Raw genomic sequence first — 27,305 nt, 5'->3', positions numbered from 1 at the left:
GCATAATCTCCTCAAACTGCTTGAAATTGCACACAAACACCATGTAAAAGTATCGACAAACAAAAAGAAATGCTCCATAATGGTTGACATAAGCTCTTTAATATAATAATAATAAAAAAACTCACGACACAAACAATCCAACAAGGCAATACCTACAATGTGGCCGTGTGCCCCCCTCTCACGGACACCTACAGGTTCTAATGGATCCCCAGAGATACCATTGACTTTAAAGGGGTTATCCAGCGCTACAAAAACGGCCACTTTCCCCCTCTCTTGTCTCCAGATTGGGTGGGGTTTGGAACTCAGTTCCATTGAAGTAAATGGAGCTTAAAGGGGTTATCCAGCACTACAAAAACATGGCCACTTTCCCCCTACTGTGGTCTCCAGTTCAGGTACAGTTTGCAATTAAGCTCCATTTACTTCAATGGAACTGAGATTCAAAACCCCACCCAATCTGGAGACAATAGTAGGGGGAAAGTGGCCATGTTTTTGTAGCGCTGGATAACCCCTTTAATAGGGTCTGTTGGGTTTCTGTCTGATGTCCGTATATTTGTTGTTCTGCCAACCGAGCTCTCTTCTCACTCAGTCCTCTCCTAAGGAGACAGGCCTCTCCAGCAGTCTATGGGGGGAGAAACACGTGCTTCTCCCCAGCGGCTGGGGTCTGTGCGCACAGATCCCGTCTGATCAGAACTTTTGGCTTGTAAGGTTGTGTTCACACGTACAGGATCCGCGCAGATTTGATGCTGTGTTCAGTTATTTAGCTACATTGATATCAAATTTGCTGCGGATCCTGTATGTGTGAACGCACCCTAAAATTGTCAGGGACTGTATGTGAGCCACCAGTATCCATGGCTTCCTCTGGTGCTGTGACCGGGTCCTATCAATTTGATTGGCTCCTAAATAAGATGGCGGACGCAGTTGATGCATTGAATCCTTGTGTAGTCGGAGGCGGCTTGTCTGTATAATCTGTAGTGATAGGACGACACAGAGTGATGTGGTGTCTGGGTAACTTTGGTTGATTCAAATACCTATAGAGCAAACAGCATCAATGTAAATCTTTTGGTATCAAACTCACGGCCCTCCAGCTGTTGCAAAACTACAATTTCCATCATGCCTGAACAGCCAAAGCTAAAGCTTTGGCTGTCCAGGCATGATGGGAATTGTAGTTTTGCAACAGCTGGAGGGCCGTGAGTTTCGCATTGTGAACGATCCATCCCATTCTTCTCCTCCCTCCCCCATTACAGGTGTTAACACTTTGCTGCTTCCTTGAATTTCAGAGGGTTGAATCTATAGCGGCGAGCATGTGACGTTCTTGCTGAAGGCAAAAGCCGCTGCGCGAGAGCTCACCTGATCCTCTGCCGACTGTATGCAGCAACCAGACCGCTCTGCTGGATACTGTTAACCCAGTCAGGAATTGACGGCTCTTTCCAATGCTTTCTGTGCCTGGATAACTTTCACACACATAAAAAAAAAAGTGAGAAGATGTAGTTGTATATTTTTTGCTGCTTAAATGCAATTGTTTCTTCAGGGTGGAACATTCTGTGATTAAAGGGAACCTGTCACCCCCCGTGCCGGGGTGACAGGCTCCCGACCCCCCCGCTACAGCCCCCTATACTCACCTGATCCTGCCGGGTCCTGCTTCTGGCACGGGGGGTGACAGGTTCCCTTTAAGCATAAAAATTGAATTGCGGCTAAAGATGTCTAAAAAGGTTCCTGTCTGAGGCATGTCTAAGGTCAAGAATGCATTTTTTGCAGTCCGTTCAGCGGATCCATTTTGAACATACAGAAGAACATGATCAACCATGTCTTTGTTTTAAAAAAAATAAATATATTATTAAAATATATATATATATATTTTTTTTAATAATAATGGCAGTCAATGGTATAACGTACCCAAATGGATGCACATGATTGCATTTGTTTTTGCATCCGTTCCTCCCCATAAAATGTATACGTTTAACGGACTGCAAAATTGTAATGTGCAAAAAATCTCAAATGAGAGAATAAAATCTTATTGTACAGTATATAACCAGTGTTAGTTTGCCCTCTCCTTCAAGGAGCCTCCTGCACACGGCCGGCTGTACAGATCTCTTGTGTCCTGTGATGTGACCTGGTTTCTCTGCACGGTTTGTAGAAGGTCCGCGGTGGTGACAGCCAGGCTGGTCTGTGCAGAACAGTGACAGTCCAGCACCTTAGTAGCTGGCATGCTACCAGCCCCCCCCCCCCCCCCTCCCCGCCCCATCATTGTGTTTGTATTTTACAGAGATTTTTCTAGTGTCATGAAGAGAAAGCCGGAGATTTTGTTGAATCTTTTGGGCAGAAACCACCAGCACTGCTGTGTTTTTACCCGTACATCAGATTATATAGGCAGGGTTGTATTTTTGTATATCTATACCATGTGATGATGCAGCTCCTTCCAGCACAGTGTCTTAGAGGATGTTCCCATTACCTTTTATGGCCTCTGTTAATCATATCGGTGTGGATCCTATTTTGGCCCATTTGTAATACAATTGTATACATTGGGCCTTGGTGTTTCTTGCTAAAATCTGCAAGATAGCATAGCCTTGTTTTACTCTGCTTTTTGCCTCTGGTAGGCTACTTAAAGGGTACTCTGAAGGAAAATAGTTTTTAAACCAACTTGTTGGAGAAAGTTACACTTCTAGTACTTATCTGCTGCTGTATGTCCTGCAGGAAGAGGTGTATTCTTTCCAGTCTGACACAGTGCTCTCTGCTGCCACCTCTGTCCAGGTCAGGAACTGCCCAGGATAGTACAGCAGCAAATCCCCATAGAAACCCCCTCCAGCTCTGGACAGTTCCTGTCAGTAACAGAAGTGGCAGCAGAAAGCACCATCTCAGACTGAATACACCACTTCCTGCAGGACATACAACAGCTGCTAAGTACTGGAAGACTTGAGATTTTTAAAAAGAAGTAATTTAATAATCTTTATAACTTTCTATATCTGTATAACGTTCTATAGGGCTCCATTATAATTCTATCCACCAATACTTTAGCAGTAAGATGAAGATGAAGAGGCCGAGCGAGCGCTGCTGCATGCATCTGCCCCTTCATTCCAATGATTAGCGGGGTTCTCAGTACCTGGACCCAGACCGATATATAAACCTCTGACATGTCGCTGTGACCTGTCAGAAGATTGTTTAAACCATAGGTCCCCATTAAAAGTACATCATAGACCTGATGTGCTCAGTCCATTAGATGTCCTCATACAACCCTCCCGCACTGTACACCTCTTTATTTTACACCATCTTCTTACTAATATCCTCACTAGTATTTTGACACTTGCTGGGGAAGGTGTGAGTCACGTCGAGCTAGTTTTGCTCTTGGTGGGGACCGCCTCGTCCCCTTACTATATTAATCATCAGGGGGGGCTGTGGTCGTACCTTTCTTCCTTATTGACATAGGCTTTAGACGTAAGCAGAAATATGATGGGATGGTGATCAGGGTTGGCTTGGCATTGGCCTTGGCCTCCAGTTATTTAAAGCATGGATGTGGTCAGTAGGCAAAGCCTTAGCAAAATCTACAAGATGTATTATCCATGCACCTTTCCCTAGTGAATGCTTAGTGTCACTGTCGTGCAGAAATCAATAGTACAGGCGGTATTAAGAAATTTTGTAATTTGGTTTATTAGGCAAATATTCCATTATCTGTATTCAAAAAGCATTTTCCCAGCCCACCCCTCCTCCTCTTTTTCCTTCACTGCTCATTGTCAGGAAATCTCACCTCTTTTACATCAGTCAAGCCCTGTGTAACCCATGGAGAGGGGAGGAGGGAGATTAGTGGCCAGCAGAGAACAAAGGATTACTCAGTTGGAGCTGTGTGAAAGCCGGTAGTCAGAAACGTCAGGGCGGGCTTAAGAGGAGATAGCCGGTGAAATAGCTGTAAATTAACTCTTTGTTGTCCTGTTTTGGTGCCTCATTTCCCTTCACCCCTCCCCTCTCCATAGAAAACCATGAAGACAGGGGGGAGAGCGTCAAACTGCTTTTTCATGATAAAAATGCATTTTTCGGCTAATAAACCCAATTACAAAGTTTCTTAAAATCGCCTGTACTATTAATTTCTGCAAAAAAAAAATGTAAACGACAGTGACACTTTAATGCTCCATGTCTCTAATGGTCGTATCGTCATGGGCTATAGATAATAATTTCCTCCCTGTGAATGAATGTACATTCTGGTTTTAGCTCTCTAGAGGTCTTCATGGTCCTATAGCAGGAGCCGGTCCTGTAGATGCAGTAGATGACATAGTTACAGCACCATCGTCGCTTTGGTCGTCTTATCACCAGGAAACTTTTGGTACAGGAAATTATTCAGCTTGTGTATAAGTGAATAGTGCGCTCGATACGACCACAGCTCGCTCACTATGTTCTTGCCGCTCTCGTAGTGGTAAAATAAACTGTGAATTTTCTCGGCTCGTGAGGAAAATATTTTTGGTGATAAGTTTTAATTTTCACAAGTTGCAAAAAAATAAATTCTAGCGAGTTGAGAGGTGATGCCTGCAGCAGGCAGATGCTCCCGTCTTTGCTGTGTGACGGGATTTTTCACATGCGGCAGATTTTTTTTTTTTTTTTGGTCCGTACATCTGTGAATGTGTTGCTTCCCCATAGTCTGGTATAAAGGCGTAATCTGTATTTCTGTGACGTGCATAGGTGAGCAGCCATAACTACAGGTTATCGCCTATCTACACGATCACTTCGGTGTTGGTTTCAGTTCTTCTGATTTGGTTCACTAGAACATGTATATAGCTTTAACAGGTTGTCCAGTGAAAATCTTTTTTTCTTTCAAATAATCTGGTTTCAGAAAGTTATATAGATTTGTAGTTTACTTCTATTTAAAAATCTCAAGTCATCCCATAGGTATCAGCTGCTGTATGTCCTGCAGGAAGTGGTGTATTCTGTCTGACACAGTGCTCTCTGCTGCCATCTCTGTCCGAGACAGGAACTGTCCAGAGCAGCAGCAAATCCCCATAGAAAACCTCTCCTGCTCTGGACAGCTCCTGCTACAGTGTAGGGGCGTAATGTGCTGCTTCAAAAATACAGTTCAAAGTGATAATCCCACCTGTGTAATGGGCCCCTTACTTTAGTTCTGCTGATGTCTGTCTGTCTATCTGTCCTTATTGGCCAAGGTCTTGTGGAGAAACCTGTCTGTCGTCTAATGTCTACAGTCCCTGAGTGATTTTATGTTTCGGCGTAAGGCTGGGTTCACGCTTGTATACCTTTTACACCAAAACCTATATGATAAGGATGTGCTGGATGTCATGCTGTAGAATCCACTTCTCATTGACTTACCTGAATAAAGAGTTTGTTGGAGACGAAGTGTATACTTTTTTGGCTGGAGTCGATCCGAACCCGGACTTTCGGCATTTGATTAGCGGGGGCTGCTGAACTAGGATAAAGCCCTAAGGCTATGTAGAAAACATGGATATGGTCACTGGCTGTATCCATGTTTTCCAGACAACCTTAGAGCTTTATCCAACTTCAGCAGCCCCAGCTAATCAAATGCCGAACGATCGGGTTCGGATCGACCCGAACCTGATTCGCTCATCTCTAGCTGAATGCAGTTGAAGACACTACGCTATTCTATGCAGAAAACAAAGCGTGGAAATGGAAAGGCAAAACTCAGTGTGAACCCAGGCTAAGGCCTCGCTGAGATCAAAGGGACAGGAGCCAGAGCACGGATACTAAAAGGCGGCTACATTACTACCAACTAAATAAGAACAGGCATTTTCTTTCTTTCTGCACTTTTCAACCACTTTTACACTTTGACATTGTTCTTGTTTCTTAGCAGACAAACACAACTAAACAGCAAGTCTGAGCTGTATGTAACCACAGCGCAGGCCTGAGTGAGTTACTGAGGAGTCACTCGTACACAACAATACAATGTGGTCACCTGTCATGGCTTTGGGCAGAGGTGTTGGCTGCTTTAACCTTCATAGCAAATTATGGGGCTAAAACTTAAAGGACACCTAACTATTATCTGTTATAAGTAGATCATCCTGTAGAAGTCTTCACCTGAGGCTATATGATTACATTTAGATGGAGCAGCCAGCTGTGGATTGAAGCACAGTGCCACGCTCTTCTCCTGACTGACATGTAAAGAGTTATTAGTGACAGTAACGCAGTAAAGAAGCACATTAAGGAGCTAATGTTATTTCTTGGGGCTTTGGCACTTTTATCCGTTGTGGAGATGGAAACACCCATTGAAGTCTATGGAGAGAAATGAAAGTATGGATGCATCTATACGTCTCGTGTTTAATTCATATTGCATCAGCATGTCATCTGCATTGCATCTGGTTTTTAAAGTGTATTTACTGTACAGAAATGTAGATGCAATCCCGGTAAAATACTGATGACACACTGATGCCATCTTATCCCTGTGTCACATCTGTATTACACACTTGTGCTCCTACACTATCAAGCAGACCTTATCCTGGCTTCACACAAGTGTAATATTCCCCCTTCGTGCATATTGCCGCAAAAGTCCCGGCCGGCTGCTAAAAATATTATTGATCGCTATGATGCTGAGAGTTTAGATCATTACACTCCTGGTTGGGCCCTATCTAATATAAGTGCACACATGTGCCCATATTGTGCTCTTGTAAAATAGTTTTAAAGGAGTAGTCCGACAAAAATTTTTTTTAAAGTATTGTATCGCCCCCAAAAGTTATACAAATCACCAATATGCACTTATTACAAGAAATGCTTATAAAGTGTTTTTTTTTTCCCCCCGCACTTACTACTGCATTAAGGCTTCACTTTCCGACCCCCAGAGCTGTGAGAGCTGTGGCTGCTGGAGAGGATGATGGCAGAGGAACACTGAGGGACACTGGGCACTGGAGGGACACTGAGCATCCCTCTGCTATCATCCTCTCCAGCAGCCACAGCCCGCACAGCTCTGGGAGTCAGGTCGTGACATCACCATGTTATCCAGAAAGTGAAGCCATGATGCAGTAGTAAGTGCAGGGAAAAAAACACTTTATAAGCATTTCCTGTAATAAGTGTATATTGGTGATTTGTATAACTTTTGGGGGGCAATACAATACTTAAAAAATTTTGCCGGACTTCTCCTTTAGGGTGCGTTCACACCTACAAGATCTGCAGCAGATTTGATGCTGTGTTCAGTTATTTAAATAAAATCTGCTGCAGAAAATCAGCTGCAGATCCTGTAGGTGTGAACGCACCATTAAGGGTAGCTTCACACGTATCTGATCAGCTGTGAGTTTGCACAGGCAGCACTTATTGGCTGATGGGGAGCCTCACACAGACACCGCTCCGAGCAGGTAATGTATGCTTCGGGCCGGTGGCGGGGGGTTAAAGGGGTCGGGTCACATACTGGCAGTGGAATGAAAATTCCGCTGCGGGTATGTGACCCATTCAACTTCACACTTCCAGGATCCGCAGCAAACTTGCAGCGTGAAATCCACTGCGGATCTGGTACGCGTGAAGCTACCCTAAAAAGGGGTTATCCAGGCTTGGAAAAACATGACTGCTTTCTTTCAGAAACAGCATCACTCCTTTCCTCGGTATGAGTTTGGTTTGTTGCTTCATTCTATTGATTTGAATGAAACCTAATTGTAATACCACACACACCCTGAGGACAGGGGTGGCACTGGTTTTGTGAGAAAGTAGTTGTGCTTATTCTAATACTGAATAACCCCTACTACTTGTCCTGCGTAGCTGATCAGGTGCTGCCCAGAATGGATATACTCAATAACCTTTACAGTCACTGATGGCTATATATAGATACAATTTACGATACAATGTTTCTTGTCTTTCTAATAAAGTTTCAGGGACTGGATTCCCCTCTTCCTGTGTTTAGCCCCAGTATATTTGTATATATATTTTTTGTCCTTACTCGTGTTGGCAGCGGAGTAGACCAGGCAGAGCCAGACTGTTCCTGGCTCTCACGGAGAGCGCATATTTTGTATCTTTCATAATTGGAATTAAAAATGGCTACAATACATGTTAATAAGTGGGCCAAGGTTACATTCCTAATCCTCCAAGACAACTAAATAAAACTTTACTTTGTGTATGGCTGTATTGTCTGTAACCGATTTGTGTATCTTGGTGAGAAGAAATGATCCTCAGCCTGTGGCTAAAGCAGAGCTCTCAGTTGGGATAGGGCTCCGTTCTTCAAGGATATCACGCTTTGTAGTTGATTATATTTCTTGTGCCTTTTAGATCGCCATAGTTTGCGCTATCATCTTTTTTTGGATTGTTATATTTTCCAAAAGTTAAACAAAGCTCTAACAAATTTATAGATGTATTTTTTTTGCTTTAGACACACTCCTATTTTGGACAACTGAAAACAGAAAAAAAATTGTTAAAAAACTTACCTGGTGGTCTAAAGCAGTGAAGGGGTGAAAGTATATTGAAATGATAGGACCACTTTAACACTGTACATGACATTACGTTACACAAATACTTACATAGCTCTGCAGCATGCAAAAATACACACCCAGCTCTGCTATGTCAAAATACACATACACACAGAGGCACACAGTGCTACTATACCAATATACAGACACACACCCCTCTGCTACATCACCATACACAAATAGCTCTGCTACAAACACAGGACAGACACACACACCTCTGCTTTATCACCATACACAAACAGCTCTGCTACTTGCATATAGACACACATCTCTGCTGCATCATCATACAGAAATAGCTCTGCTTCATACGTACAGACACACACCTCTGCTACATCACCATACACAAACAGCTCTGCTACATGCATATAGACAGACACATCTCTGCTGCATTGCCATACACAAACAGCTCTGATTAAAACGCACAGACAGAGGGACACATACATAATTTTAATACAGATTAGCCTTACTTAAAGTATTTACAGGGAGCCCTTCTACCAGTCATGTGACTAACTACATGACTGACATCACTGAAGGTCCTGCAGGTCCTTCAGCTCTATTGTTGGTGAGTTTCCTATGGAGCTTTTACATGTAGGAATCTGGATGTGATTCACCTCACCCCCAGATTCCTCTCCTGATCTCACTAACCGGTGTCCAGCAGCTTTTAAGGCTTTTAGCTATCGGCATGCTGGGAGATGTTGTTCTGTCACTTGTTTAGCTAGTTGTGGCTTTAAAGAAACATCTGTCTGTAGGTTGCTGGTTAGGGGCCTAGCATTGCTGTGTAATGCTGAATATTAGGGAATACGGAGTATAATCCCTCCTGGCTGTGATATTCGGCAATGGGGACTGTTCCCCAGATGTCACGGTTAAAACTCAGGTGACGCGATCAGAGTTTCTATAGAATTCTGGCATCCCTGGGTCCTAGAGATGAACAGGCTACGTAATCGCAGCTAATGCCGTTGATACTCTTTTATAGCTAAGCCAGTGAGTTCTCGTGATTTGGCGGAGGTATAATTACATAACCTGGGTTCACAACATTGAAAGTAATTTTAGAAGTAGCCTCTAAGGCTGGGTTTACATATATAAGTTGGCATCAGTTGCGTTTTTTGCCTAAAAACTGACCACAACTGATGTTACAACTGATGCCAAAAATGCATCAGTTGTCATCAGTTTTTCTATCCGTCTTTTCATTAAAAACCATCAGTTGCCATCAGTTTCCATCAGTTGTCATCAGTTGTCACAAGTTGCGCTCATCAGTTGACATTTTTTTCCCCAGTATGTTTTCCTGTCATTTTCAATGGGATTTGCGGGGGAGCGCACGGGGGCTATATACTAAATTGGGGGAGCTCACAGGGGGGCTATATACTACAAGGGGAGAGCGCACAGGGGGGCTATCTGGGAGGGGGAGAGCGCACAGGGGGGCTATATGGGAGGGGGAGAGCGCACATGGGGGGCTATATACTATTGGGGGAGAGCGCACAGCAATGCTGTATACTAATTGGGGGAGAGCACACAGGGAAGCTAAATATTACTGGGGGGGCAACAGTGGGGCTATATACTACTGGAGGAGAAACAGGGGGGGGGGGGTGATATACTACTGGGGGACCAAGGGGGGACTATAGGGGAGGGGGAGAGCACACAGGGGGAGATATATGTTTATTTTGTGGTTACTATTTGACTGAACGCCGGATGCCAGAGCCGAACGACATGCGTCCTGCCCGGCGAGGCATCGGGCGCTCTATTCCATTGTATTGGTGCGGCGCCGCATCACCGGAGCGGCGGTCCGCCAGGACGCTGCAAGATGCGTCCTAACGCACCGACGGTCCGGCGATGCGGCGGCCACTAGTTCACGCCGCACATTTTGAACGATCCCATTGAAAACAATGGGATCAGTTCAAAGATGCGTTTCCCTCCGGCGCTTTTCTCCTGCGCCGGAGGGAAACGCCGCCGCACCGCCGGACATATGTAAACCCGGCCTAAGGGTCCCTTCACACTGAGAAAAAGTGGCAGAATTTCAAGCGGAGCCTGTGCCGCGGATGCTGCTTGACATTTTGCCTGTCCCATTGTTTCAATGGGATTTCTTGTGCGCCTCCGCTCAAAGAGTTTCCATGCCAATTCTTTGAGCGGAAAGTGAATCTGCAGCGGAACGTTCCATGCATACATTCTGCCATCAACAGTGAAAATTCCATTGAACACATTGGGACTTTGTACATGTTTTACAGGCGGAATTTCAATCGGAAAACGTGTGCAGATTTAGCTTGAAATTCCTTGCTTATGCCTCAGTGTAAACATATTGATGGTCTCTCCCCCATGCTTTATACTGCAGCACTGTAAAGAATGTTGGCAGCTGTATATAGGTACAAGCTGCATAAGAAGATCTTTGCTTAGTTCCATTACAGCTAAGGCTGGGTACACATTACGTTTTTGCAATCCGTTTTTTTCCCCTCTGTTTTTTGCAAAAAGCGGATGGAAAATACTGATGCATGTATGTGCAACCGTTTTGATCCGTATTTTTCATTGAATTCCATAAAAAAAAAAAGAATCAAAATGGATCCGTTTTTTAACGTACACAAAAACGTAGTCAACCTTGTTTTTGTCAATTATTTTTTTTTTTTTTTTTTTAATAATGGAATTCAATGGAAAAATGGATCAAAACGGATGCACATACATGCATCCGTTTTTTTTGTTTGTTTTTTTTTTTTGCAAAAAACTGATTGCAAAACGTAGTGTGAACCCAGCCTTAGATAGATTTATTATAAACTACATACTTATAAATGGGTGGTGTCAGCGTCACACCAACAAAACTCTCGTAGGTGTTAGTGGGGGCTGTGTAGACAGTGTGGCACCACATATTACATTGTTCCTGTAGCTTGGGCCAGGGGGCTGTGGTTCACATGATAGATGCGTCACTGCCAAAAGTGTTCTTCTTACTAAGCATAGTAAATGGGCAGAATGGTGAGATAGATGGTGTCTTTCAGCTCTTGTGGGTGTATGGCCAGCTTTAGACTGGATTTGGGGTCCACGGTCAGGAGGCAGCACAGGCATGACCAGGGGCATTAAGCAAGCATTTGCTGCAGTGCTGTAAAGGGCACTACTGTTGTACTGTAAACATTCTCAGAATACATTTTGGGATTGTTTCACTGCACCTCTGGGTTGGGGTCCAATATGGTTTTTTGGGTTGGGGTCCAACCAAGCCACTGCTTTTAGAGCAGAGTGGTGGTTGGTAACTTAGACAATAGGCTTTCAACAATGGGAAGGAAAAAGCAGCATATCAGCAGTAGGAGACACGTTGGCTAAATGAATGTATATGCAAATGTCCTACAAGATTAAAGGGGCTGTCCAGCGAAAATCTTTCTTTCAAATCAACTGGTGTCAGAAAGTTTATATAGATTTGTAATTTACTTGTATGAAAAAATCTCAAGTCTTCCTATACTTATTAGCTGCTGTATGTCATGCAGTAAATGTTGTTTTATTTTTAGTCTGACACAGTGCTCTCTGCTGACATCTCTGGCTGAGACAGGAACTGTCCAGAGCAGGAGAGGTTTTCTATGGGGATTCATAGAAAACCGAGACAAAGTTTCTGTCTCGGCCAGAGATGTCAGCAGAGAGCAGTGTGTCAGACTGAAAATAAAACAACATTTCCTGCAGGAAATACAGCAGCTGATAAGTATGGGAAGACTTTAGATTTTTTAATAGAAGTAAATTACTAATCTGTATAACTTTCTGACACCAGTTGATTTGAAAGAAAAAGATTTTTGCTGGATGCGGTCTCGTCTCCTTCGACCTAATAAAATCGTTATATGGCACATGTTGTTAAATCTTAGTGGCAACAGTTTGTATACTTTGTAATGGGTTTGATATACATCAGGGGTAGGGAACCTTGGCTCTCTAGCTGTTGCAAAACTACAACTCCCATCATGCCGGGCCAGCCAAATCTAAAGCTTTGGCTTTTTAGGCATGATGGGAGTTGCATTTTTGCAACAGTTGGCGAGCCGAGGTTCCCAACCCTTGATATAGAGGGACCTGGCTTGAGACCTTTGGGGTTGGCTGCAATGGCCAGCAAGGGTCCAGCCAAACTAAGGTTCCCATAGTGTAGTTTTAGCGTATAGATCCATCAGATGACTATTATTACACTACCCTGGTTTTACACACATATATAGCTGCTATTTGCATAGTGCTTTAGTATATTATTCAGTTCAATTATCTCCCATTATTGCTGGCAACTCTGCTATAGGATTGTTGCTGGGAATCTGTGCTGTGAAGTGGCTGTATAGGGCGATAATGGATGGTAAAAGGCAATGAAGGGCAAGTTCTGTTACCAGCAAATGTATCCCATCAGGGTTCATTGGTGGCACCAGGCTCTGTACTAGTGATCATAAACCTCCGTCTCAGAGCTCGGAGGACCAAGATATTGTTGGTGCGCATAGCCTTACAAGGATTTCCGCAGCACTAAAAGTGTTAGAAATTTTACTGGTATTTTCTTTAAGCAGGATATTTCTACCACCAGTTTCATTGGAGCAATGTGTTTGTTTCTAGGCCTCGAAGTAGAGGAAAAACTGCTTTGGAGGATGAAGATAGCATGGATGGACTGGAGGCAGCAGAACCAGAAAACTCTGCCGACACAGGTTAGTTATCTAACATTGCCTACATAGGTGGGAAGCCACAATGCTTACAGCAAGGGTGGCAAACTCATGGCCCTCCAGTTGTTGAGAAAACTACAATCTCCATCATGCTATAGCTTTGGCTGTCCAGGCACGATGGGAATTGTAGTTTTGCAACAAATGCAGAGCAGCGAGTTTGAGACCTGTGGCTTATGCTACGTTTACACGAAGCGATAATTGGCCCGATCGTACAATTAACGATGTCGGAGTAACGTTTTTTTTTTCATAACGATCAGCGTTTAGACGGAACGATACGCCGTACGGAAAATTAGTTTTGCGATTGTTTCGCGATCGCTTAAGCCTAAGCCTATCTCACACATTGGTTAAATCGGCGAACGACTTTACACGGAACGATCTGCAAATTTTTTGCGAATTTGAGCACATGTTGTAAGATCAAAATGAACAATTTCTCGTTCGCTGCGTTTACACGTACGATTATAGTTCGAAATGGATCGTTATCGCCCAAATTCGCACGATAATCGTTACGTGTACACGCAGCATTAGAGGGTGTGGTTGGTGCGTCTGACTTGCTGATGGGTTTTAGAACTTTGACCCATTGTTTTCTTGTGTATCTGATGAGATGTGCCTTTTTAGTTTGTTTGAGGGTCTCAGAGTGCCATGACACATGCCCTTGAATTATATTGGAGTCCATCGGGTTCCATTGTGGTGTCCATCTTTTTAAAGGGGTTTTCCAGCGCTACACAAACATGGCCACCTTCCTCCAGAGACAGCCCCGCTCTTGTCTCCAGCTTGGGCGAGGTTTTGCTGCTCAGTTCCATTGAAGTGAATGGAGCTTAATTCACCTCAACTGCAGACAAGAGCTGTGTTGTCGCTGAAAGAAAGTGGCCATGTTTTTGTAGCGCTGGATAACCCCTTTAGGGATCGGCTACATTATTCTTTCTGGACCTTTCACAGTTTCCAGGTGCAGTACAACTGCATGTAAGACTAACAGCTGCTGCTGTATGGCTTTCCCTTGGGGTCCATTGAAGGCAGTCATACTGCGTGTGTATTAGGGTGGGTTCATACTGAGGAATTCTCGCGGATAATATCCACGGAATTCCGCTGCCTGTCCGCGTGCACGGCCGCGCGCCTTTCCGCCGGCTCCATAGACACCATTCTATGGGCCGGCGTATTCCACTATCCGCCAAAAGAAGTTACATGTCACTTCTTTCGGCGGATAGCGGAATATGCCGGCCCATAGATACTATGCGCGACAATTCCTCAGTATGAACCCACTCTTATGGTGTATCTTATGGTGGGCAACTATGTTTGTTCCTCCACAGAGTTCTCTACAACACCACAAGCTCTGTATAGTGAGTATACTGTCCTGGGGAGGTGTGAATGCCGAGGTCACAGGAAACTAGCAGAATTTCAGAGTATTTCTGGATTTAACTGGAAATGATGAAAACCAGTTGCCGGTTACAGATAGAAACTATACAGAAGGCTGAGTCACCTTGTGAATACGTGTGTTTTGCATCGGTCCAGAGATGGGGTCATAGATCAGAATTGGAAACCACTCCTATGGCCAGTTTACGTTCTGCATTTCTTAGGCCAGTAAGGAATTATGGGGAATTTTAAGGATTTTTTTTAGAATTAGAAAAACACTGCTACTTTCTTGCCAAAAACAGCACCACTCCTGTCTTCAGGTCGTGTATGGTATTACATTTCAGCTCCAATAACTTCAGTGGAACTGAACTGCAAAACCCACACCCAAACTGGTGCTGTTTCTAGAGGAGTTAGAGGGAATGCAATACGTTTGGAGGTTGCCCAACTTTGTCAAGTCATTCTTTACAAAACACACCTTTTCTCAAGAATTAAAATTTTGCCGTTTTATGTGATAAGATGTTTAATTTAGTCACCAGTCACCCAGTTCTCAATTCTACATCAGCACTGACATCATTGCGAAATAGTCATCTATTGTTACAGCACAATAGGTGGGATTGGGTCCATTGCTTTATACACTATTTTGCTCTCCTTGACAAGCACATTCCTCTGTTACATGTTGTACACCTGACAGTGACTGCTGGTTTGTTTGCAGTCCCTGGGTGAATGTTACATAGAACAAGCCAAGGCTGTGCTGGCTCAGTAATGGACGTTCTTTTTATTCCGTTTTCTTTGGCTGTTGATGGTATATATCCGAGACTGAAGCATTCCTGAATGTATTCATATGCTAACCTTTTATTTATGGTGCATGCATAGTGCTTAAAGGGGAATTGCCCCCCTAGTCGTTTATTCTACATCTAAGTGTAAATGTTCCATAAATGCCTAGTAGATATGGCTCCTGCTCCCATGACCTGCAGCCATATCCATGACCAGGGTCCTCAACCCACATCCTGCGCATATGCGATATACGTCCTTGGTGAATGTGGAGATATAACAAATAAGCACATTTTCATCCTTCACCACCACCACCTTGCTTGCCCTGTGCCCCCTAATAATCTCAGTGTAAATCACTGTGGTAGTATTGTGCTGTACTGGAGGTGATGATGCCTGTAAATTTCATACATCACAAGACCATTGATCACTGTAGTCAACCTTCAGCTTCACGCTGCAGACGTCTTAAGGTCCTATTACACAGAGCGATAATTGGCAGAATCAGGCCGATTCGGCTGAGTAGGGTGCTGCTTTCTCTTCAGAGACTTTGACCAGTGCTTTCTCTGTGACAAACGATATATATATATATATATATATATATATATATATATATATATATATATATATATATATATATATATATATGTATATAGTGTAGGACAGGAGAATTTTATCCTCTTGACAGAACAATACCACAAGATAGCAAGCCTCCATGACTCACGTTTACATCATGCTGATCTCATGGTTATTGCCATTATGCCCATTTGATCAGTGACTGTAAGAGAGTGTATTTATGTGCATGACACCTTCACATGCATGCTAGAGGTCACTCGCTTAGAGGACTATGCAGTTGTGATATAACAATTATCAATTGTATATGACTGGGTAACAGAATCACCATTTACACACAACAGCAGTATACTGAGGCTGGTAGACCATTGGATTGGAAATATTATTTTATTCCAATTTAAAAAGGTATTATTGTTTGAAAAAGTTATTCCCCATTTACAACATGTGCTCCATCCACTTCATTCATTCTCTATGGGAGCCAAATACAGTGCAGAACTGTTTCCTTCAGCTCCCATAGAGAATCAATAGAGCGGCAGCGTGCATGCCCGATCCTTCTCTTCATTCTAATATGAGACTGCTGTCCCTGTTCTGGAGATTGCCGGGGTTCCCAGGGGTCATACCCATATTGATCAGCCAGTTATCCTCTGTCCTGTGGATTGGGGGTATGTTTCTCAGATGGGAATACCCTTTTATATCTATGCTGGTTAGGGTAAGCGGGGGTCTATGTTTTCCATACGCCAACAATGCATAAATCTCCTCTGTATGTTTTCTAGACATTAAAGAACGATCTGTGGAGGAATGTGCCCAGACTGAGGTGACGGACACTACGCAGCTAACACCCGTTCTTCAGCGTTCTCCATCCCAAGAGTCCGAGCACTCCACTGCCTCTGTGGGAGTCGAAGCCAGAAGCAGGTCTGTATGTAGTGTGCAGCTGATGCTGAGTCAGGGCGGGGGAAGGGCATCTGTGAACGTGCATAGAGAGGATGCTGGGAGTGCTGAGGAGCCGTGAGGAGTTAGCTGCCGACTGCACAAGCAGCTGCCAAACCCAATCTTGGATCTTAATTAGTGCAGGATGGGGAGAGCGGCTGAGGCCTCCCACACCTTCTTCTTAGGGTAACATTGCTATGAGACATCTCTGTAGACTCAGTACAGCAAAGCTGCTATTGTATCGGCTCCAAACATGTTTCCTTCAGATGCAGAGTAGTTTTTTGTTTTTTTTTAAGTATTGTTTTCAGCAATTGTCATTGAGTTTCTGTAGGTCCTAAGGTCATCCAGATAACCTACTGAACCCGCTAGTTAGCAAAGCAACTTTGGAAATGTGTGTTTAGTTTTTTATTCATCACAATGTATATCCGCCTGCTATGTCAGTGACCGTAAACATCCTTAAATGGGGTCGGAGCTGACATTTGTTAATTAGTTTGAGATTGTGTGTGTGTCTAATTTTTTTTATATTTTTTTAATTATATTTTTATTTTATTTATTTTATCTCCTACACATCTCCTCCTCTGAATTTATGATAGCATTTCGTCTTTTGGTGTAGGAGTCTTATCAGCATCTAGACCTGGCATTCTTTGCCCACTCTTCCTTTCAAATCTGTGAGTTGGCGAGGGCATCTCCTCTGTACAGTGCCTTCTACAGGTCAACACAGGTTAACTGGATTCAGCTCTGGTCTCTTGCTGGGTTCTAAAACTTTGATCTCCATATTATGAAGCTATTCCGTTGTTGATGTGGAGCTATGCTTTAAGTCATTGTTGTGCCGAAAAGTGAAATTATTCTAAATCTTCAGCTTTTTAGCAGAGGCCTGAAGGTTTTGTTCCAAAACCTACTGACTCTTCGGAATTGTTCATAATTCCCTCCATCTTGACTAAAGCTCCAGCTGCATAAAAACAGCCCCAAGACATAATGCTGCCCCCACCATGCTCCCATGCGCCATGTGGATGTGTTTTTTTTTTTTTTTTTTGTGTGATGTGCAGTGTTGGCTTTGTGCTAAACATATCTTATGGGGTCCAACAGCTTGGGCCCATCACAATCTCTAACGGAGACCTAGAAATCCCCATTAAACAGAACTGTAGGCTACACATGTGCATCAAAACTCTTTATTCTATACAGTGCCCCTAATGAGAGCTTAAGGTGGTGGATCTGTAGAGGGAGAATGGTTCTCGAGATCATTTAGCGGTCGGGCCCTCCACCATCTTAGTTATGCTCTACCAAGCGTGTACCATGGATAGTAGAAAGATGAATCCCGGCACACACCAAGGAGTCCTGTCTGTTTTGCACCAATAAAGTAAGCATTCCACTTCTTGGTGTGTGCCGGGATTCATCTTTCTACTATCCTGGGATTACTCCTACCATGAACACCACCAGACCTGCAGAGTGCTATCTTCAACCACATTGTACCATGGATAGGGCATAACTACTCCAGGTGGAAATACCTTTTAACATTAGTTTAATGTGATTTGCTAATTCTGAGTGCAACCACCTCCCCAGAGGGTGTTCACACTTCATTTGTTTCCACATTTTTTTTTTCTCCTCTAAATGATCTGTTTATTTCTCATTTGCATTGTACAAAATAGTACTGTGTTCCTACATTGTGGTCACCGCATGTATTGATGTACGGTAGGGCTCGGTAGGAGGTTGTTGTGAGGCTTCTGATAAATCGGGCCTCCAGTGTGTTTAGTAGTCCTAAAATTGTGTTGGAAAATGAAGTACAAGGTTGTGTTGTATTTTACAGTATTTATCTTTCTATATCTCTGCTTTTTTATGTGCAAATATAAAATGTTTCCCATGTGTTTTCTCTCAAAAACATCCCTGTTATAGAGGGTCAATGAAGCCTTCAGTGTGTTCTGTTTCTATAGAGATTTAAAGAGCTATTTCAGCATACAAAGATTCTCTTAAAGGACAACTCCGGCGGGACCCCCCCCCCCCCCCCCAAAAAAAACACAGACACACACAGACACCATACTCACCATCCCTCCGGTGACGATCGCCACTCCATTCGCCCGCCGTCCGCCTCACCGTCACCTGCCTCCGCCGTCCAGCGATGTCTCTTGCTTCCGGGTCCATGAGAGAGAAAAGGCTGCCAGTGCGCTTGCGCACCGGCAGTCTTTTCATTGGCTGGAGCGCATCACATGGCTTCCAGCAAGCTCAGCCAATCAGGGCTGAGCAAGCTGGAAGCCATGTGATGCGCTCCAGCCAATGAAAAGGCTGCTGGTGCGCATGTGCACCAGCAGCCTTTTCTCTCCCATTCACTCTCAATGAAGACGCCGAGGAGGAAGAAGACCCGGACCGCCCCCAGCTCTGACATCACCCGACACCAGAGAAGAGGACCGTGACGACCGTTATAGGTAATGTATATATTCTTTAACTTCCGGGGTGGGGAGTCGGGGGTCGGAAAGTGGGGGAAGGGGGCCAGACCGGGTATTTAACCACATTACAAAGTTATATAACTTTGTAATGTGTGTTAAATAAGCCAAAAAAATTTTTTCGCCGCAGTTGTCCTTTAATGAAAAATATAAAGTACAAAATACTCAATATTTTACGTCTTTTCACTAATTTCCCATTAATCACTTAGCACTTATTGTCCCGAAATACCAAAATGTGTCGTTTATGGCTTCGGGTTACGACCTGTAGTTCAGCTTGTTGGTCGCACATGCTCAGTTGCAGCAGAAGGAGTTCCAGAAGATTGATGTCTTTCTCGGATTTTATCTTTTGTCTTTGACCCTAGCTTTACAGCTCCTTAAAAGCGTATTCGCCTTAAATAGCCACGTTTAATCCACTTGCCATGGAAGCGCCCCCCCCCCCTTTTTTTTTACTTAAATTTCTACAAACAATTCTTGTAGAAGTGATAAAATGGCTCTGTTCCTCTCCAGATGTTGTTTTGCTCAAACGACAACTTTTATCTTGCGCACTTGAAGAAAAAAAAAATCAATAGTAATTACTCTATCACCGGGGCGCAGCTAATATGATGTGTTATACAGCTTGTGAGTCACGATACTGGACACAGAGCCAGCGTCACAGCTACAGCCTCATTTACTGCAATCTTCATGTCTCCCGCAGCGTTTCCTCATGTAATGAACATTTTATTTTATTCTTTGAAATATTAAGAAAAACATTACATAGTGCTGGTGAAAGTGTACCGAACAGACCTGCACTTTGCATTGCAAGGATCTTTGTGAGCAAAAATAAAGTAGACTGCTTCTGCTGAGATCTGAGGAGAGCCTTGATTTACTTTTCTTGTTTAGTAAGTCCTCTGAACACCTTGGTGCAGATACACAGCCTTCTCTTTATCTATTGTCTGTACAGCCCAGAACACATTACACTCCACATCCCCCGCCCCTTTCCATTTTTCTGTCTTGCTAAGGCTGTTCCTAGAGACAGATTTCCCCTAACAAGAAGAAGTGGGCGGCAAATAGAGACAAAAGAGTCACCATCTAGTATCTGTGATCTTCAGGCTGTTTTTCTGTAGTAGGGAGACCTTTTTGGTACATGTGATTTACAGAAATGTCAGGAGTCATGTTGGTTATCAACTAGAGGGAGGTTGTATAAAATAACAGTGACCATTTAAGGTTTTGTTTACACTGCCTTGATTTTCTGCTGTGTTTTCTGCTTAGTTAAAGGGGAATTATCAGCAGGTTAGAAGAATCTAACCAGCTGATAGTCCCCTATTGCACAGGAGACGTGAAGGACAGGGAGGGTATGTCTCTTACCTTCATCCTCGGCACCATTCTGGTGCAGTTATTTGTTTGTTCCACTGTCCATTGAGACCATTAAGAGCACTGCCCGCCCACCGGCGAGGCGCATCCCCTTCTAATTATAATCAACGGAGCTGGGCAGCGGGGGGCACAGTGGCCACTAACAGCATCCAATTGGCTGTATTGATGATTTTCTGTCATGGCTCCTTGTCTTTTGCCGAATAAAATAGCCTATTTTACAGTATTATTTGGCCTATTGATATATGCCTAGTTTATCTGTTGGCATGCCTACATAGGCTTCATCTTTTTTTTTTTTTTTAAAGCATATACATTACAGCATACTGAGAGGAAGCTGCATGCTTGCTATATGGCTCAGGTTCACACCACATGTAGTCATACAGTTGATACATCTGTTTATTGCTTACAGCAAAAAGTTAAATGCTTTATGGCGCTACAACATGATATCTATACATTTAGATCTTGTTTAGTCTATTTAGTCATAAAGATGGAGCAGTATACCTTATTTTGCAGTAAGCAGTAAAACATACCCTTCAGCTGTGGCGCAAATAAAACCATCAGGCCCAAACCTAAACAATCTCTACAATTGTCACCCTCACTCGGTTGTTTTCATACCTCCTATTCACTTAGATGGAGATTGTCCAGGCATAGGCAACCACTTTTCTGCCAGGATTAGGGGTCCAAACACTCCTGTTCTCTCAGCCCAGTCATATACTTCGCCAATACATTGCAAAACTTGTGAAGACTGTTAAGGTTAAAAAAAAAATTCTGCTTATATGAGGTGCTAACAGTGACTATGGCTTATGGTTCGACGACCAGAAAGGTTTAGTCCTGTACGGGAATCTGGCCTGCAGTGCCTGGCAGTCCCCATAAGCATTGATATGTGTGGCCCCCCGGTGCAGAGAGCCCCTGGACAAGTATGTTGTTTGTCCTGGAGAGGCTGCAGCCACCTCCACCCCCTGTTAGTAGCGTTCAGGGCCCGGCAATTGCAGCAAGCAGTTTTGTACGCCTGAGTTCACTCTCCTCTGGCTTTATTACTGCTGTATAGAATTGATGGACTGGATTATACAAACGCAGTACGGAGGAAACAATGGCAGTCATTTCTGATTTATTGTGGCCTTTGGGAAAGCAGAGTGGCTAGTAATGTGACCACCATTATTACACCTAATGCAGCCACTGCCATTCAGAAAAGCTTATTGGCAAACCTGTTTTTATCCATTGATTCCTATCTATAGTGATTTTGAAGCATAGAGTTCTCATAAGGGTCCTATTACACAGAACGTTTTTTAACGATTAACGACTAACGATAAACGACTGCAAACAAGATTGTTTATCATTAACCTGAAATCGTTCACTATATTACACAGAAAGATAGTCGTTAGTTACGATCGTTATTGCGATCGTTTTCGCCATCTTTACTATGATCGTTTATTCCTTCTGATCCCTGCGAAACAATGAACAATGTGCAATTACACTGAACGATTAGTGAAAAAATGTGCAACTTGAGCGAACGAATATGGAATTACAGCGAGCGATTAACTGTAATTTTAGGTACAGATCTAAATCAACGACATATGAACGGTTTTTCGGTCGTTGCCTGCAATTACACAGAACGACTCGTTTAATTTGAACGATATAATAATTTTTCGCACGATAATCTTCACATGTAATAGGGCCCTAAGGCTCTGTTCACATTGTAATGGCAGCTTCATCAGATATTCCGCTGTATTTGACTGGTAGACTAGCACAGCATTACCATCCGTCTATGATGTGTTGTCCTGTCAGTGAGGACTAATACCAGATCTCGCACCTCTTACTCTGTTTGATGGGATGAATGGCTGTCATGTGCACATGTAATACAGTGTAATTCATAACATTATATCAATTATGTACGACTGTACACGTCCCTGATCAATGTTAACCGTTTTGAGAAAATGGTGCAGAAAATTTTGCACTGTGGAGGGGGGAGGGGATTTTATTGTATCTGAAGAAGGCAACTAGGAAACATCTAAATCTTTTCTTCCTTTCCTTTTTTTTTTTAGTGAACAACTTTGCGCTTTCTGTTATTGTGGCGAACGGAGTCTCTTGGGGCAGGGGGAATTAAAACAGTTCAGTCTGACTCCTGACTTTCTCCTTCCGTGGAAAACACTGACTGAGAACAAAGAATCTAATGGCAGCAACGGCACCTGTAAACCCACCGGAAAATCGGCAAAACGAGGGCATCAAAAGTGAGTATTCTATGTCTCCCTTTATTAAATTTAGTCTAGGAGTTTGGCCCCATTATGGCTTGTGCTGTGGATGTTCTGTATGTGTCTGTGTGGGAATAGTGCTTTAAAGTGACACTGTCACCCCCTTTTTGCATCATGACTTCCCTACACTGGTGTAAAGGGTAAATTTTGCAGTTTTATATCATACATCATGGTGCTTGTTCCAGTAAAAAGTGATCTTTTGTCATCTGCAGATTGAGCTTTGCATCCGCAGCACCACTTAGCCCTGCCCACATTGCCACGGAGGCCCGCCCCCTTTGTGACGCCATTGGCACATAGGCCCCGCCCCTTAGCGGCCATTGGAAGGGGTAGCCTAAAGGTCTAGCCCCACCCCCACTAAGTCGGCCCACACCAATGGCTGCTGAGGGGCAGGGCCTAGGCGCCGATGTCGGGGATGGGTGGGGCTACGGGGGTGATGTGGGTAATCATGTCTTTTTTAAAGGGGAAAAGCATGAAAAGCAATAGTCTCTGTGGGAATCTACTTATTAATTCCATTGAATTGTAAAGCGATTATCTGGCCCTAAAGTTGTTGGCTGAATAGCTATAAAGCTGTAAACCTATAATAAACATCAGCACAGTTTGTGAATTAAGTATTGGTGGCTGATAATGTCCCTTGTACAGGAATAGGGGAGACTTTTTTTTTTTTATATAACAATCTTTTGTCCTCAGTATATAGTACCCCACAGGGGACTACAATAAAGCCTAGTCAGGTGACTGGATAGTTGCTTCATTCCTGTTGACCAGTAGGGAATAGGAATATTTAGATGTTGCCCATATAAATCCATGATTTTACGGATCTCAAGCCTTTCATTACTTATCAGCTTCTGTATGTCCTGCGGGCATTGGTGTATTCTTTCTAGTCTGACACAGTGCTCTCTGCTGCCACCTTTGTCCATGTCAGGAACTGTCCAGAGCAGCAACAAATCTCCAAAGAAAAGCTCTCCTGTTCTGGACAGTTTCTGACATGGACAGAGGTGGCAGCAGAGAGCACTGTGTCAGACTGGAAAAATTATACCACTTCCTGCAGAATATACAGCAGCTGATAAGTACCAGAGACTGGAAAACTTAAAAAAAAAAGTAAATTACAAATCTGTATAACTTTCTGACACCAGTTGACTTAAAAACTCTTTTTCTTCTCCTCCGGAATACCTTTTGATGTAATAATGGTGATGTATAGCTTATACATATTGGTAGCTATGAGTGTGCTAGCAGTATTCTTGCTCCAGTTTGGTTATCAGCTAGCTGGTGTCTTGGCTTTTTCTTCTACTTTGCACAGCTCCGTAAGAAAATAACAATCCTCTTGCCAGACTTTAATTATCAAAATCTATAGTCTTCATTTTGACAGAAAATAAAGCCTCCAACTGAGTTTAGTTAATCTTATGTGATGGTAATTGAAAAACTTGATGGGGCAGATTTATCAGCGTTTTCCTGCCGCGTTGTAGTTACCGTGAGTCGCGAAGTGGATTGTCACCAAATTATGAAAAACATTACTTGCCACGCGATGTTCGGTTATAGTAAATGGCGTGTATAGTAGCCGCGTGCCGGTTATCACTCCATATTGCTTTCCTCTCCATAGTCCCATTTGCTTCTGATGTTTTCTTGTATAAACCAGCTGAATGAATTGCTTATTGAGGGGGGGAGCCGTCGCCAGGACGGTAATAGGACTGGAGAGAAGATTTGGCTGCAGTGTGAATTGTAAATGGATTTCTGACAGCATGGAGGGTGAAAATATAACCGGTGTCTTCACTTTTGTATTGTTTGGAGATGCAGCACGTTTTATCTTTTTTTTTTCCTAAAAAAGAAAGGCAAAAGCAAAATTAAAAATTATTGTGGCGAAGCCTGGATATGGGCCTCCAGTATATTCATCAGTACGGAAGGGATGGTAAATGGTCTATGGTTTTTGTTTGTTTTTTTTGAAGGAGCCGGCTCATCCTTATAAAGACAATGGGAGAGATTTATCAAACATGGTGTAAAGTGAGACTGGCTCAGTTGCCCCTAGCAACCAATCAGATTCCACCATTCATTTTCCAAAGAGTCTGTGAGGAATGAAAGGTGGAATCTGATTGGTTGTTAGGGGCAACTGAGCCAGTCTCACTTTACACCATGTTTGATCTCCCCCCATATTACTATCCTAAGGTAAAAAGGAAGGAGACAATATAAGGGCAGACTAGATGGACCCGTCCTAGTGATCTTTTTCTGCCGATAATCTTCTAGGTTTTAAAGATGGCGATCAATGGAAGAAACTTGATTGTGAATAATGATTGGGAATTACCTGATCAATTGGCTTCTGACATTGATCGGCACATCCGCAGTTACATAAGGCTGCTACAGTATGATAGAGTTCATAGCGCTCATCCTGTTGGGTTAACTTTCTGAATTTCATCCGATCAATACACAAGCTACACTGCCGCTAGCTGTTCACCTACTATTAAATCACAACCTAACTATTAAAACCAAGAAAAACTCAGACTCCTTCACTACAGTGGGTGGTGTGCTGTTTTGGGGTCACAAGTAATATTTTATGGCCAATGCTGGCAGTGTTTGGCATATGTTTCATTGGTTATGCTTGTGGCCGGTGACAATGTCGGATGTGAATTGTCTTTTATGGAACAAATAGCACATGAAGCTATAGTACAGTAGACTGTGTCCCCAGCTGAGCTGCAGGATGATCAGGGTGAGGGCTCATGGGGTTTTACTATAGTTGTCCCCATGCGGTCTGCACAATGGCCGCCAGTATTCAGCTATACCATTTTCCACACCCTGCGTCGCATTAATATCTACACGCTTGTCGCATTGTGCCTTTATATGTAAATAGTCATTTTCACAGCAGAAAATGAAGCAATTGGAGCTTATTTCTCTGAGCCGAGCGAAAAGGGCAAAAGTACAAAGTGGAATTGCTGTGTGATTTAGTCATTATAGGTGGGGGTGGCTGTGCGACCCTGCAGTTTTGTTTTACTTTCCTGCCACAGCCGTACACCAGTATGTTCTGAACTTTACTAATGGAACACATCAGAATTTATATAGACCCATGAGCCAAGTGCACAACATTGACAGTGACACCTGCTAAGGGCTGATGGGTATTTGCCAGCAAGTGACAAATCGGTTCTCAAAGTTGATATGTTGGAAGCAGGAAAAATCGACAAGTGTAAAGTAATTGGGCGACTCAAGACAAGGGCCACGTTGTGACTGGATCAGAGCATCTCCAATATGACAGGTCTTTTTTAGGGTGGTCCTGGTATTGTTAACGCAGGGTCGCAGGCAACCATTGAAGGCTAGTTCATTGGATCTAATCCCATAGAAAAGCTATTGTAGGACCAATTGTTGAAAAAGTTATACTGGCTATGATGGAAAGGTGTCAGATCATACAATAGAAACCTTCTTTGTTTATTTCTTGGGGATAACATGTCCTGATCTTGTGATCATCACATTGATTTTCACGTTGACTTTCCTGACAGTGCTGTAAAAAAAAGCACCTGTAGTGGCAGGCGCCGTGGCCTCTGTGCTGGCAGGCGCCATACATCTGTATGTCCATCACATGATTAGGACTGATTTGCATCCACAATAAGTAAACAATGGAAACCGAGTTATTAAAATCCTTGAAGAATTAAAGCTGAAAGTGTATTGAAAAATTATATGGATCTTCTAAACTACAATACTCTCAATCACACAAAACCCTCAGTCTCCGAGTGAATTGCCCTGTGTGCCATGTTACCGGCTGCCTGGTATCGATTGAATTTGTGTAGTTCAGACATTGCCTGAAGCGTTTACTGATGTGTGGTGCCACCAGCACACCAACGCTGCCGCCGCTCGCCCTTTACTGCCTTTGTTACATACACACTATATAATTAAACAACACTCATTAGAAGTAGAGAAATCACTTTATGTATTGTTGTCCTAGCAAGCGCGCCATCTGTGCATTATTGACATGACTAGTGAAAAGAATCTTCCGTATTATAAATGTGTTGCATTGCATTTTGGGTATGTATTTCTTTTTATTAATCTCATGACTAGTATGGTGCTGTAGGTTAGCTGTTGCATTTACATCCCCTGCTCAGCATGGTTTCGGCTTAAATGTGAGCACGGAGGCCCTGGCACGTTTTGGGACTGAGCGCTTTCTGCGGCTGCCTCTCATCCCGAGAGCTTCCTGGAGCCCCTCTGAAAGGAGCCAAATTGATTTATCTTGGAACAAGTCTAGTGTCCCCGTGTGCTGCTGACGTAATCTCCCCGAGCTCTGCTGTGGACAGTGGCCAAGACACAGCACTGAGCCTCTGTTGTGCGGCACACATCTGATTGGCTGGCACGGCTGGCATCAGGCCAGGGTCATGATCGGAAGGGAAGTAGAAGACAACAATTACAAAGTGGATAGCGTCTCGCAAGTCCTATGTGGAACACCTATTTTTGTTTCGTCTTTACCCTTTAGCTGCTGTGACCGTCTTAGCACAGTAATGTCTTTGGATTCCCCTGTTATTTTTGCAATATCTTATAGGTTATTTTTCTTTACATATAAAGGAGCGCTTCTGCAATTATTTTTGGACATACAATATAAACTTTTACAGCTTGCTTTTCTATGTAACCTGTAAGTCTGTATCTCCCGCGTGTAGAACGTCCTATGAAATA

At 43.3% G+C, this 27,305-nt stretch overlaps 1 protein-coding gene across 13 annotated transcripts in view; it reads left to right on the top strand.

Moving 5' to 3' along the window:
* Positions 1–27,305, top strand: part of KMT2C (lysine methyltransferase 2C) — a 131,125-nt gene that overhangs the window by 17,308 nt on the left and 86,512 nt on the right. For all 13 annotated transcript variants that reach the window (XM_069958871.1, XM_069958864.1, XM_069958870.1 and 10 more), the window contains exons 2-4: positions 12,924–13,012; positions 16,486–16,624; positions 22,464–22,649. In XM_069958871.1, the coding sequence (XP_069814972.1) occupies positions 12,924–13,012; positions 16,486–16,624; positions 22,464–22,649 (414 nt within the window). The remainder of the gene's footprint in view (positions 1–12,923; positions 13,013–16,485; positions 16,625–22,463; positions 22,650–27,305) is intronic.

This window comes from Dendropsophus ebraccatus, chromosome 2 (genome assembly GCF_027789765.1).
Source record: "Dendropsophus ebraccatus isolate aDenEbr1 chromosome 2, aDenEbr1.pat, whole genome shotgun sequence".
Taxonomy (NCBI): Eukaryota; Metazoa; Chordata; class Amphibia; order Anura; family Hylidae; genus Dendropsophus; species Dendropsophus ebraccatus.
Note: the sequence above shows the minus strand (reverse complement) of the source record. Positions and strands in the feature narration are given on the sequence as shown.